The sequence below is a fragment of the Salmo trutta genome, chromosome 5, assembly GCF_901001165.1.
Source record: "Salmo trutta chromosome 5, fSalTru1.1, whole genome shotgun sequence".
NCBI lineage: Eukaryota > Metazoa > Chordata > Actinopteri > Salmoniformes > Salmonidae > Salmo > Salmo trutta.
The window spans coordinates 29,518,071-29,531,273 of record NC_042961.1 but is presented as its reverse complement, the minus strand read 5'-3'; the positions used below and the strand labels follow the sequence as shown (position 1 = coordinate 29,531,273).

Here is a 13,203-nt window from a genome sequence, read left to right as displayed (position 1 = left end):
ATCAGCTATCTAATTATAATCAAGCAGATACAGAAGAGCCAAATCAGTGGGGCTGGGAAAGCTGAGTCCTGCCTAGACCCAGTATGGTTTGTGTAGAAGCATTTTAGGAGCATGTAGCAATGCTAGTGGAACCGGATTGCTAGTGCTGTATTCAACCCAGCTAGTGGTGTATTCAGATCCAGTATCTTTAGTGTACATGCAACGCAGGTCCTACTGTATGCCTGACCCGGAATTATATCCCTTGGAAAACAGCAGCTTTGGTAGACAGGAAACGACACAGTACTTCAAGTCTCAGGGGAGATGACGTTCCAGCACGATGGGCTAGTCAACCCTAAACTAGCTACTTCACATCTGCTTCTTAGACCTTTCCTTCCATATACCCAGGGCTGCATCTCAATAGTCTACAGTGGCGTCCTTTACTTTTATCTGCACTGATCTGGAAAATATATAGGTGAAAGCAATTAAGTGAAGGCCTACTGTTGTAATGCTTTCACCTGTCCATTTCTTTCAATGTTGTCTTTTTGAAGAACTTATTCATTTACATCAATCTCACAGTAGATCTCAAAGACAGCAATTGTTTTTTGCTAATATAGTAACTCCTGCTTTCACAATACAACAACCACACAATGAGAAAATACTCTTGTGAAAAACACCAACTGACAGCCTCAAAACACTCACCAACTCAAACAAAGAAGAGCATGCACAGAGAGCAGGATAGAATGGCGCTGGGATGTAATTGCAGCCATTTTACGGGCTCCTGATCAATTTAGCTATTGTGTGTTTTTTTTGCGCTGATGTTAACTTTCTTTGTACATAATGCCATTGTTTCCTATGACCGAAAACAGCTTCTGGACATCAGAACAGCGATCACTAACCTCGATTTGGATGAAGAATTCTACTTCAATGACTCGGCTGCGCAGGTTCCAAACCAGGCTCTAATCCTCGACACTCGGAAGAGGAAAAGACGGCATTATAGAGGCCAACGTGGGGCACCCTGATGAAACTACGGCGGCGAGTAAATAAACTGCCACTACCTTCTGTTCTATTGGCAAATGTATAATCACTGGTGAACAAACTAGACAAGCTCCGTTCGAGATGATCCTATCAACGGGACCTGGAAAACTGTAATATCCTATACTTCATGGAGTCGTGGCTGAACGAGGATATGGTTAATTTAAAAATAGCTGTTTTTTCTATGCATCGGAAGGACAGAACGGCAGTGTGTCACAAACTCAAGTGCAGGGGTGTGTGTCACTTTGTTAACAACAGCTGGTGCGCAATCTCTAATATTAAGGAAGTCTTGAGGTTCTGCTCGCCTGAGTTAGAATACCTCATGATAAGCTGTATACCATGCCATTTACCAACTGAGTTTTCATCTATATTTTTCGTAGCTGTCTATTTACCACCACACACCAATGCTGGCACTAAGACCACGCTCAACGAGCTATATAGGGCCATAAGCCAATAAGAAAATGCTCAGCCAGAGGCAGCACTCATAGGTGATTTTAATGCAGGATATCTGCAACTAGAGAGATAAAAACGTCTTTACTCCAGACACAGACAAATACAAAGCTCTCCCTCATCTCCCCATTTGGCAAATCTGACCAAAATTCTATCCTCCTGATTGCAAGCAAAAACTCACAGGAAGCACCAGTGATGTGCTTAATACTGAGATGCTAAGTGGATGCTAAGCTACTTGATTGTTTCGCTAGCACCGACAGGAACATGTTCCGGGATTCATCCGATGGCATTGAGAAGTTTACCACATCAGTCAACGGCATCGACGACGTTGTCCCCACAATGACCCTACGTACATATCCTAACCAGAATCCATGGATTACAGACAACATCCGCACTGAGCTAAAGGCTAGAGCTGCCGCTGTCAAGGATTGGGACACTACCCCTGATGCTGATGAGAAATCCCACTACTCCTTCCGATGAACCATCAAACAGGCAAAGCATCAATACAGCACCAAGATCAAATCCTACTACACCTGTTCTGATGCTCATCTGATGTGGCAGGGCTTGCAAATTATCACAGATTACAAAGGGAAACCCAGCCACTAGTTGCCCAGTGACACAAGCCAAACAGGTGAGCTAAAGGCCTTCTATGCTCGATTCGAGGCAAGCAACACTGAACCATGCGTGAGAGGACGACTGTGTGATCACGCTCTCCGTAGCGATGTGAGTAAGACCCTTAAGCAGGTTAATGTTCACAAGGCCAGATGGTAGCCAGATGCAAATGTCTTCACTGACATTTTCAACCTCTCCCTGACCCAGGCTGTAATACCTACATGTTTCAAACAGACCACCATAGTCCCTGTGCCCAAGAACGCCAATGTAACCTGTCTAAATTAATACCGCCCGTAGTACTCACATCTGTAGCCATGAAATGCTTGGAAGGCTGGCCATGGCTCACATCAACACCACCATCACCCACTTCAATTTGCATACCGCCCCAACAGATCCACAGATGACGGAATCTCTATTGACTCCACACTAGCCTTTCCCACTTGGACAAAAGGAACACCTACGTGAAGATGCTGTTCATTGACTACAGCTCAGCGTTCAACGCCATAGTGCCCTTGAAGCTCCTCACTAAGCTAAGGACCCTGGGACTAAACACCTCCCTCTGTAACTGGATCCAGGACTTCTTGACGGGCTGCCCCCAGGTGGTGAGGGTAGGCAAAAACACATCCGCCATGCTGACCCTCAACACAGGGGCCCCTCAGGGATGCGTGCTTAGTCCAATCCTGTTCTCCTTGTTGACCCATGGCTGAGGGGCCGCGCACAACTCCAACACCATCATTAAGTTTGCCAATGACATGACAGTGGTAGGCCTGATCACTGACGACGATGAGACAACCTATAGGAAGGAGGTCAGAGACTGGGCAGTGTGGTGCCAGGACAACAATCTCTCCCTCAACATCGGTAAGACAAAGGAGCAGATCGTAGGCTACAGGAAACAGAATGCAGAGCATGCCCCCATTCACATCGACAGGGCTGTAGTCGAGTGGGTCGAGAGCTTCAAGTTCCTCATTGTTCACATCACTAAGGAGCTATCATGGTCCAAACATCACAAGACAGTCGTGAAGAGGGGGGAGAGGCTGAAAAGATTTGGCATGGTCCCTCAGATCCTCAAAAAGCTCTACAGCTACACGATCTAGAGCATCTTGACTGGCTGCATTACAGCTCGGTATGGCAACTGCTTGGCAGCTGTCCACAAGGTGCTACAGAGGGTAGTGCGTACACCCCAGTACATCAGAGGGCCGGACTCCCAGCCATCCAGGACCTCTATACCAAGCCCCAAAAAATTGTCAAAGACTCCATCCACCCAAGCCACAGACTGTTCTCTCTGCTACTGCACGGCAAGCGGTACCAATGCACCAAGTCTGGAAGCAACAAGAACCTGAACAGCTTCTACCCTCACTACCATAATACTTCTAAACAAATGGCTACCCGGACTACCTGCATTGACCCTTTTTTGCACTAACTCTCTTGCACTGACTATGCACACACACTGGACTCTACCCACACACTCACATATACTTACACTGACACACACACACACAAGCTGCTGCTACTGTCTATTATCTATCCTGTTACCTAGTCACTTTACCCCTACCTATATGTACAGTACATAATTACCTAAATGACCTCGTACCCCTGCACATTGACTCGGTACTGGTACTCCCTGTATATAGCCACGTTATTTTCTACTCCCTAAATATAGCCATGATATTTTTACTCTTTATTTGTATTCGTAATTCACCCTGTATTTATTCCCCAGGTCACTATTTGGACCTGTAAGTAAGCATTTCACTGTCAGTCTACACCTGTTGTTTACGAAGCATGTGACAAATGAAATGGTGTTTTATTTACTTCTGGCAGTAACTCAAAACCCCACACGATCACAGAACATGACAGCAGCTACTCCCCCTTAAGTCAGTCCTAAGATAAAGTCGACCTACAAGAGGGACTTCTCCTAACTGGTTTTCCTTGACTTCCTTGTTCCTTTGAGTGCGTCTGTAAAATAAGTGGTTTTATTCAGCGTTGTCATGAATGGTTGTTCGGTGAGTGTCACTTTGTCACTCCAGAGACGACAAGGGGGTCTACACACACAAACACACACACACAAGGGATGTGAATAACACACAAACACACATATGCCTGCACATCCACTTATGTGCGCATACACAAACACAAATATGAGCACACACACACAGCCACCAACTACTTTGCTAAGTTGTGGTGGTGACAGTGAGGTATGTACTGACTCGTACTGTACGCTCCAAGACGATTGAGCCCCTATCATCACTAACCTTCGGCCCCCATTCAACAACAGGCTGGTGCCGACAACACACCTCCACTGAGACAAAAATACACCCCCCCCCACCTCACGCTCCCCCTAGACCCTAGGTGTAATTGAAAATCCAGCTGCTTGCCTTCGAACCTCCAGCACCTTCTCTGTGTGCGTGTGTCAGTTACAGCTCTCTGGCCACTCAGAAAACTCCAGGATACGTGGAGGATGTGTTCTATCCTCCCTGAGTGTTTATGTCCGTCTGTTCTTCATATCACTCATTTAACTGTCCATGACGAGTCCACAGTAGTCCTGAGAAAACTCAAATTCCCAGTGTCCCACAAGTGATGAGTCCTAGACCTAGAACAGTTAAGACGCTCTTTAAAGCCCAACAAGATGTGTGTGCGATGAGTAATGCAGCAGCTCATGTGTGTGTTATTAAAAATATATATATATCTACTTAACAGAAAACATGGTGGCGTATGTGTGTGTTGCTGTGTGAACCCAACCGAGAGAATTGAGGATTTACTGGAAGTCAGTGAGTTCATTTCTACACATTCCCGCGTGGTCTATAAATTACTGTTCTCTCACTGAACACACCACAGCTAATTTCTTTACCACCTCCCCATGTCCTCCACGCCCCATCTCTATCACCTCTGTACGTCCTCTCCTCCACTCCATCACCACCGTCTGTCCTCTTCTTCTCCTCCTCCACTCCTTCTCTTTCACCTCCGTCTGTCCTCTCCTCAACTCCTCTTCTCTTCTCCTTGCAGCTAAAGCAGTGTTTATCCTCTCCCGTGTGTCATATGGTTAGAAAGGAGGGCAGTATTCACAGTGGTGCTTTAGAATGGTGGCTGGTGACGGATAAGGAGGATGTGAGACTTGATCAGGGGGGGATCATCTTAATTGCATTTCCTAAATTCCTTGCATCTCTCCTTGTCTCCTTCTCAAAACCCATTGGAGGTCAGAGGTTGTGAGGAATCAAGGCAATGCAATTGAGATTCTCCCAGAAAAGTTCCAGCTCTCACTCAGACCCTGCCCAGGGATTACAATAATTTATGAATTCACTAATTTCTTCATTCATTCATTCCAGCCAAGATTCCTGCAATCACCTTTTATAAAAAAGGAAATAACTATTTATACAAAACTATAAAAGACTATTAGGATTTATATAAAACTCTATAAACCTAAAAGTGACTGGACCCTGAATAACCCATGTCAAGCCTATTATACAATAACACACAACTATAACACCATCTGAGGTAGAGAGTGAAGAAGGGAGAGTGTGAGAGAGGGAATGAGGAAGGGACTTAGTGAAGGAGTGAGTGTTGGAGTGAGGTATGGAGTCCTGACAGTGGGAGAGAGAGACATTGCTGCAGGGCTTTCCCCCAGTTTCAGGTTTTAAGAAGTGTGTGTGTGTGGAAACAACGTTGATTCAACCAGTGTGTACTCAGTGGGGTTTCCATGCAGTCACAAAGGCCCATGTGAGACATACTTATTTATCATGTAGTAAACCTGGAGAGAGAATTTACTCTGTACAAGAAAAGGGCTCCATGTAGTCACAGTTAAGGTTCTCTCTCGTTCTTTCTTTTCCGTGTTCTGTCAGTTAGCCCTGTAGGTAGACCTCTCTCCTCTCTCTCTTTTCCATGTTCTGTCAGTTTGTAAATAGTCCTTGTCATATACAATACCTGTGACCTACCAAATTAAGAAAATCTGTTTCTAATCCTGATCCTGTCTCTTACCACAATGTGAAACAAATAAGTATTTGAGAATAGCTTTTATATGACAGTCAGAGGTAATACATAGTGACCAGACCAAGGTTACACTGTACTGGTAGTGTATGTTACAGTGAGGTATATTATCATGCTACTGAAACTGCAGCTACAATAGTGATGTTACTGTACAATGATGAGAAATGCTTTCAGAAATACAATATGTTTTTGTGCATTTGACTGCCATTACATTTCAAACGCCTAAGCACTTGTTCAGTGGTTGTAGACAGACTGCAAAATGAAGACAGTTTCACCACTAATTCACATACAGTGAATCCAAGCTGTGGGACAACACAATATGAACAAAAAACTGTGAAAGTATCGGACAGAGATTCCTTACAGAATCACACAGAGCACGTGTTCTCAGGGTCCTGTTCAATCAAATCTGGTTTTCAGGTTTCCGAAGGTGAAACAAAGTCTTTCCAAGGCACTTGATTCTATTCACTTCTGGTTTCAGTCATGGACAAAACTCATACAAGATTTACATGCACTTATTTCACAATATTTAAACACAATATTTCATTAACTCTACATATTAGCTACATATTTAAAGATATTCTAATATACATTTTGGTATAATACACCTCACCCTGTGCATTGCAATGAGCAGTGACATTGTTGATTAGTGATGTGCTGTGGTGCTATTAAATGTATTTAGGTTATAATTGAAAATAGGCAAAATATACACTAACTTTAAAATAAAATGTGGAATGATTAAATAGAACAATTGAAATAGTAACACCCTTTAAAAGTCACACAACCAAAACACTCCTAACTTAACACAGAAGACAAAGTCACTAAACCCCTAAAGGCTGTCAAATAATTGATCTAACTCAAACCAATACTGTAGTCACAGTATGTATCTCTCATTTCAATTAAGTTTTTAATCAGTCACTGCCATCTAAAAAAAAACCCACAAAAGAACCAACAGTAAAAATGTCTACCTCCATCAATAAATTGAGAACCCAAATATCAAAACCGTGCAGAAACATACTGTAGCCTGGTCGTCCCATCTATATGTGCTTTAGCCAGCTCTGAATAGTCATGTTTTGGCATGACATCAAACGAACAGAGGAATTGGCTAAAACACATATATATACAGTGTTCATAACAAAATCAACTAATGGGCGGGGGCAAGTAACTGGTCAAACAAATTGATTATCTTCATGGGGGCTCTCAGGTTGCCATCGGTTACTGTGTGTGCGAGGGCTCGTATTAAGTTCGCGGGGGCTCTCTGGTTGCCATTGCTTACCATGCAGCTGCAGGATGCGATGTAGAACCTCCAACCATACCTTGTAGCAGAACAGGTACTGTTCCTATAACCAGAGACAAAACAGATGTTACTACACACACACCCAAACACTCATACACTGTCACACGCACACACACAGTGCAGTAAAGAGCTGACTGTAGTCAGATAATTATAAGATGTTATAATGACTTATGATGTGGTACATTAGTGGTTAGGGGGAAACAGCTTCTGGGTGGCAGCCTCTCTCTCTCTAGCTCTCTGGGGGTCCACTAACTCTATTAACTCTAACTCTCTGGGTGGCAGCTAACATACTTTCTTTCGACCATCCAGACTCATGCCACTCGAACCGCAAAGTGCTTTATTTTACAAATGATATATGATTCATGCATAGATGATTGACCGTCAAGCATAGATTTTTATAATTGTTACTCTTTCAGGGCTCGGTGGCTGGGTGACTGAGCGTCAAGACTTTAGCTATGAAGGCTTTGGGAAACCCACCCCAGGACCAAAGAACCACCACTCAAACTGGGTTTGTGGAATATTTAATTTAATATTTGATTATGTAGGAAACAATAGTGGATAGGATTATGGAAGCCATAGACAAAGAATCAATGGTAGCCTGATTGATGGTAGCCTGTTCAATCAAAAGTTTGACCTGTGACTCCTGACACTAACCTCATACAGGTAGGCCTACTGTACTGACCTTAGTCTGAATCATGCCATACCGCTGCAGTCTCATCTCCCTCACAATGTTACTGACGTTGATCTGTGGACAGAGAAGGACAAGGAGTTAGGTTCATGGAGGTTAGTACAGGTATCGCTCTGATATATATTTAAGGACTTTTAAGAACACCAAGTGAAGAGCATTGTTTGTATCCTTATTTGAGGTAAGGAGTGTGTGCAAGCGTGTACATGCATGTGTTTGTGGCTGGGTGTGCAACAATTATGTATATAAACACTAGATAACTGACCAGAGGCACTGTTTCGAAAGCCATTGTAAAAAAAGTTTATTAACCTCTACGGGATCGGTGTCCCCCCTGCAGGACTGTTGAGCTAACGTGCGCTAATGTGATTAGCATGACGTTGCAAGTAACAAGAACATTTCCCAGGACATAGAAGTGTCTTATATGGGCAGAAAGCTTAAATTCTTGTTAATCTAACTGCACTGTCCAATTTACAGTAGCTATTACAGTGAAAAACTACCATGCTTTTGAAACACAACAAAAAACGTTTATCACGGCAACTGATTTGATACATTCACCTCTGAAGGTAAATATTATTCTTACATTCAGTAATCTTGCTCTGATTTGTTATCCTGAGGGTCCCAGAAATAAAACGTAGCATAGTTTTGTTTGATAAAATCCATTTTGATATTAAAATGTAGGAACTGGGTTCAATAGTTTGAACCCTTGCTGTGCCCCCCCCATCTAGATGTGTGAAGGTTAGTGTCTTTTCTGCAAGGGAAGCTAATTATCCATAATTTATAACATTCCTGGAAGTGTGTAAACTTACAAAAATTATATGGTAATAAAAAATGTATGTTCTCCATAGTTATGTACTTCAAAATGTTTCAATTGACCAATTCGGCACATTTGGGCAGACTTGATACAACATTTTGAACAGTAATGCAATGGTTCATTGGATCAGTCTAAAACTGTGCAGATACACTGCTGCCATCTAGTGGCCAAAAGCCAAATTGCACCTAGACTCCTAAGCGACATAATGAAGATGATGATTTTTGGGGGGAAAACGCATGTTTTTTTCTTTGTATTATCTTTTACCAGATCTAATGTGTTATATTCTCCTACATTGATTTCACATTTCCACAAACTTCAACGTGTTTCCTTTGAAATGGTATCAAGAATATGCATATCCTTGCTCCAGGTCCTGAGCTACAGGCAGTTAGATGTGGGTATGCCATTTTAGGAGAAAATTTTAAAAAAAGGGTTCGATCCTGTGACTACATAAATGTTTGCTAATATATTATATTCTATTATATCTTAATGCATACTTTTAACGTCTCCACTACAACAAAGAAATACTTAAATACATTCAATTAAATTGAAACATTAAATTGAAATACTGTAGAATTCTATTAATTCCTATGGAGGACTGGCTCCTTCTGAGGAGTACCAATATGGTGGCTTCAAAGTCTCTCATTGGCCAATACATAGTATCAGCAATCTAGTGTTTATACATCATTGGTGCGCACCTGTGTGTTCGAACTCACCGGGAGATCGTTCTCTATGAGACTCAGGATGACATCGGTGCAGATCAGTACTCCTGTTCGTCCTATCCCAGCACTACAGTGTACAGTGACAGGTCCTTTATGGTGGACTGCTCGGAGGTAGCGGATAAATCTGACCAGCTGCTCTGAACAGCGCGGCACACCGTGGTCAGGCCAACGGATAAACTTCAGGTGACGGACAAAGTGGGTCTCACCAGACTGGAACAGGAGGAGGGAACAGATATCAATCAACTGATCAACCAATCAAATTCCAAATTGTAAAATTTTCCAAATGTGTTTTGTCATAAAGGAGACCAGTGCCTAAATCCTCTAAGAGAGAGCAGAGATGACAGTGGCTGATGAAAAATGTAATTGATATGAGAGATAGTGTGTCCTTCAAAATGACTTTCGCTGGATTTAGTAGACACAAAAAATGGACACATTGTACTCATGCTAATTCATGCTTTACATTTTTTCCCTTCTTTTTAGTATCCTCTCCGTCACATCTATTTGAGCTGTCCCCTCTTTCTATCGTTCCTCCTTCCCCCTCACCTCTTTCTCCACCATGCGGATGATCTTGATGTGGAAGTATTCCTTGATCTGCTGGTTCTCCAGGCTGAGCTGGAAGCGTCCCGTGTCTAGGGGACAGTTCACCTTCTCTGGCCAGTAGCAGTGACACTTCACCCTGCCTCTCTCCACCTCCTGGGTCATCATGGCTATCACATCAGACCTGGGGAGTGGGGAACGAGGGTTGTTGTACTATTCATACCATAAGACTTTAGTTACAGGTCAGCACTGACACACCAGGGTCATGTTCCTTAGGCACCAAACAGAAGAAAACGGACTGAAACAGGGAGGGACTACATGGGACAATAAGAATTTCTCATTTTCCCCAGCAAAACGTCTTCTGTCGAAACGATGCCTGGCGGAAACGATTGTGTATACACTAATGTCATGCACTGTATGTGAACTTCACAACACAGTAATCAGCACAGACCTGTTTTCCCAGACCATCTGCCAGAAGTCGGGCACAGTGGAGGGCAGAGGACCCTGGCAGGAGATATAGATGAATTCCTCACTGCCAACCTCCATACGGATATAACTGGCATTAATATAGTCCTGGTTATCACCCACTGGAACACGCGTCTTATCATCTAGAGAGCAGGAGTAGAGAGAATCAAATCAAATCTTATTGGTCACATATACATGGTTAGCAGATGTTATTGCAAGTGTAGCGAAATGCTTGTGCTTCTGGTTCCGACAGTACAGCAATATCTAACAATTCCACAACAACTACCTAATACACACAAATCTAAAAATGGAATAAGAATATATACACATATAAATATATGGTTGAGCAATGACAGAGAGGCATAAGCAAGATGCAATAGATGGTTTAAAATACAGTATATACATATGAGATGAGTAATGCAAGATATGTAAACATTATTAAAGTGGCATTATTAAAGTGACTATTGATCACTTTAATAATGACAGAGAGGGTGTGAGGACAGACGCTGGAAAACGAGAAGCAAGTACAGGGTGAGACGCCTCCTGAGTGTTCGACCACAGGGCAGGGGTTTCCAGTACCTGGTTGACTGGGAGGGTTATGGCCCAGACAATAGGTGCTGGGTCCCCGCTAAAGACATCCTAGACCCGGCCCTCATCGCCGACTTTCACCGCCGACACCCGGGTCAACCAGATATGCGCCCAGGTAGGACCTTAGGCGACGCCCCTAGAAGGGGGTGTACTGACACACCCTGATCTGTTTCACCTGTCTTGTGCTTGTCTCCACCCCCCACCAGGATCTTCCATTTGTTCCTGTTATTCCCTGTGTATATATACACCGGTATCTTCTGTGTGTCTGTTCTCAGATCGTCTTGTCAAGTCAACCAGCGTGTTTTTACATGCTCCTGTTTTTCCTAGTCTCTGTTTTTCTAGTCCTCCCAGTTGCGACCCCTTGCCTGCCCTGAAACTGTACCCGCCTCTCTGACCATTCAGCCTGCCCTGACCACAAGCCTGCCTGCCGCCCTGCCTGCCGACCTTCTGGACTCTGACCTGGTTTATGAACTCCTGCCTGTCCTCGACCTGCCTCTTGCTTGCCCCTTGTTTTTCAATAAATATCAGAGAATCAAACCATCTGCCTCTGGTGTCTGCATCTGGGTCTCGCCCTGTGCCGTTATAAGACAACTATATATAGCGCCTTCAAAAAGTACTCAGACCCCTTGACTTTTTCCACATTTTGTTAGTCTTATTCTAAAACGGATTAAATAAATCTACAGCAATCTACACAATACCCCCATAATGAAAAAGCGAAAACAGGTTTTTAGAAATCTTTGCAAATGTATTAAAAATTCTAAACAGAAATACCTTATTTACATAAGTATTCAGACCTGTTACTATGAGACCGAAATTGAGCTCAGGTGCATCCTGTTTCCATTGATCATCCTTGAGATGTTTCTACAACTTGGAGTCCATCTGTGTTGATTTCAATTGATTGGACATGATTAGGAAAGGCACACTTTTCTATGTAAGGTCCCACAGTTGACAGTGCATGTCAGAGCAAACACCAAGCCATGAGGTAGAAGGAATTATCCGTAGAGCTTAGAGACAGGATTGTGTCGAGGCACAGATCTGGGGAAGAGTACCAAAAAATGTCTGCAGCATTGAAAGTCCCTAAGAACACAGTGGCCTCCTTCATTTTTAAATGGAATACGTTTGGAACCACCAAGATTCAGCCAAACTGAGCAATCGGGGGAGAAGGGCCTTGGTCAAGAACCTGATGGTCACTCTGACACAGCTCCAGAGTTCCGCTGTGGAGATGGGAGAACCTTCCAGAAAGACAACCATCTCTGCTGCACTCCAACAATTAGGCCTTTATGGTAGAGTGGCCAGACGGAAGCCACTCCTCAGTAAAAGGCACATGACAGCCGCTTGAAGTTTGCCAAAAATGACCTAAAGACCCTCAGACCGTAAAAAACAAGATTCTCTGATGAAACCAAGATTGAACTCTTTGGCCTGAATGCCAAGTGTCACATCTGGAGGAAACATGGCACCATCCCTAGAGTGAAGCAGCGTGGTGGCTGCATCATGATTTTGGATGTTTTTTTATCGGTAGGGAGTGGGAAACTAGTCAGGATGGAGGAAAAGATTAACAAGGCAAAGTACAGAGAGATCCTTGATGAAAACCTACTCCAGAGCGCTCAGGACCTCTGACTGAGGTGAAGGTTCACCTTCCAACAGGACAACGACCCTAAGCACACAGCCAAGACAACACAGGAGTGGCTTCGGGACAAGTCTCTGAATGTCCTTGAGTGGCCCAGCCAGAGCCCGGACTTGAACCCGATCAAACATCTCTGGAGAGACCTGAAAATAGCTTTGCAGCAACGCTCCCCATCCAACCTGACAGAGCTTGAGAGGATCTGCAGAGAAGAATGGGAGAAATTCCCCAAATACACGTATGCCAAGCTTGTAGCGTCATACCCAAGAAGACTCAATGCTGTAATCACTGCCAAAGGTGCTTCAACAAAGTACTGAGTAAAGGGTCTGAATACTTAGGTACATTTTATATTTTAGTTTTTAAATATCCTGTATATAAAACACAAGAAAATCACATTCTTAACTGCACTGGTTCTTTAACAAATCATATAGT

At 43.4% G+C, this 13,203-nt stretch overlaps 1 protein-coding gene across 5 annotated transcripts in view; it reads right to left on the bottom strand.

The window, feature by feature from the left end:
• Positions 1–6,062: 6,062 nt before the first annotated feature.
• Positions 6,063–13,203, bottom strand: part of ptpn20 (protein tyrosine phosphatase non-receptor type 20) — a 96,075-nt gene continuing 88,934 nt past the window's right edge. For all 5 annotated transcript variants that reach the window (XM_029753292.1, XM_029753287.1, XM_029753290.1 and 2 more), the window contains 5 exons: positions 10,549–10,705; positions 10,104–10,281; positions 9,555–9,770; positions 8,028–8,090; positions 6,063–7,388 (listed from right to left, as the gene is read on the bottom strand). In XM_029753292.1, the coding sequence (XP_029609152.1) occupies positions 7,218–7,388; positions 8,028–8,090; positions 9,555–9,770; positions 10,104–10,281; positions 10,549–10,705 (785 nt within the window). In that variant the 3' untranslated portion in view covers positions 6,063–7,217. The remainder of the gene's footprint in view (positions 7,389–8,027; positions 8,091–9,554; positions 9,771–10,103; positions 10,282–10,548; positions 10,706–13,203) is intronic.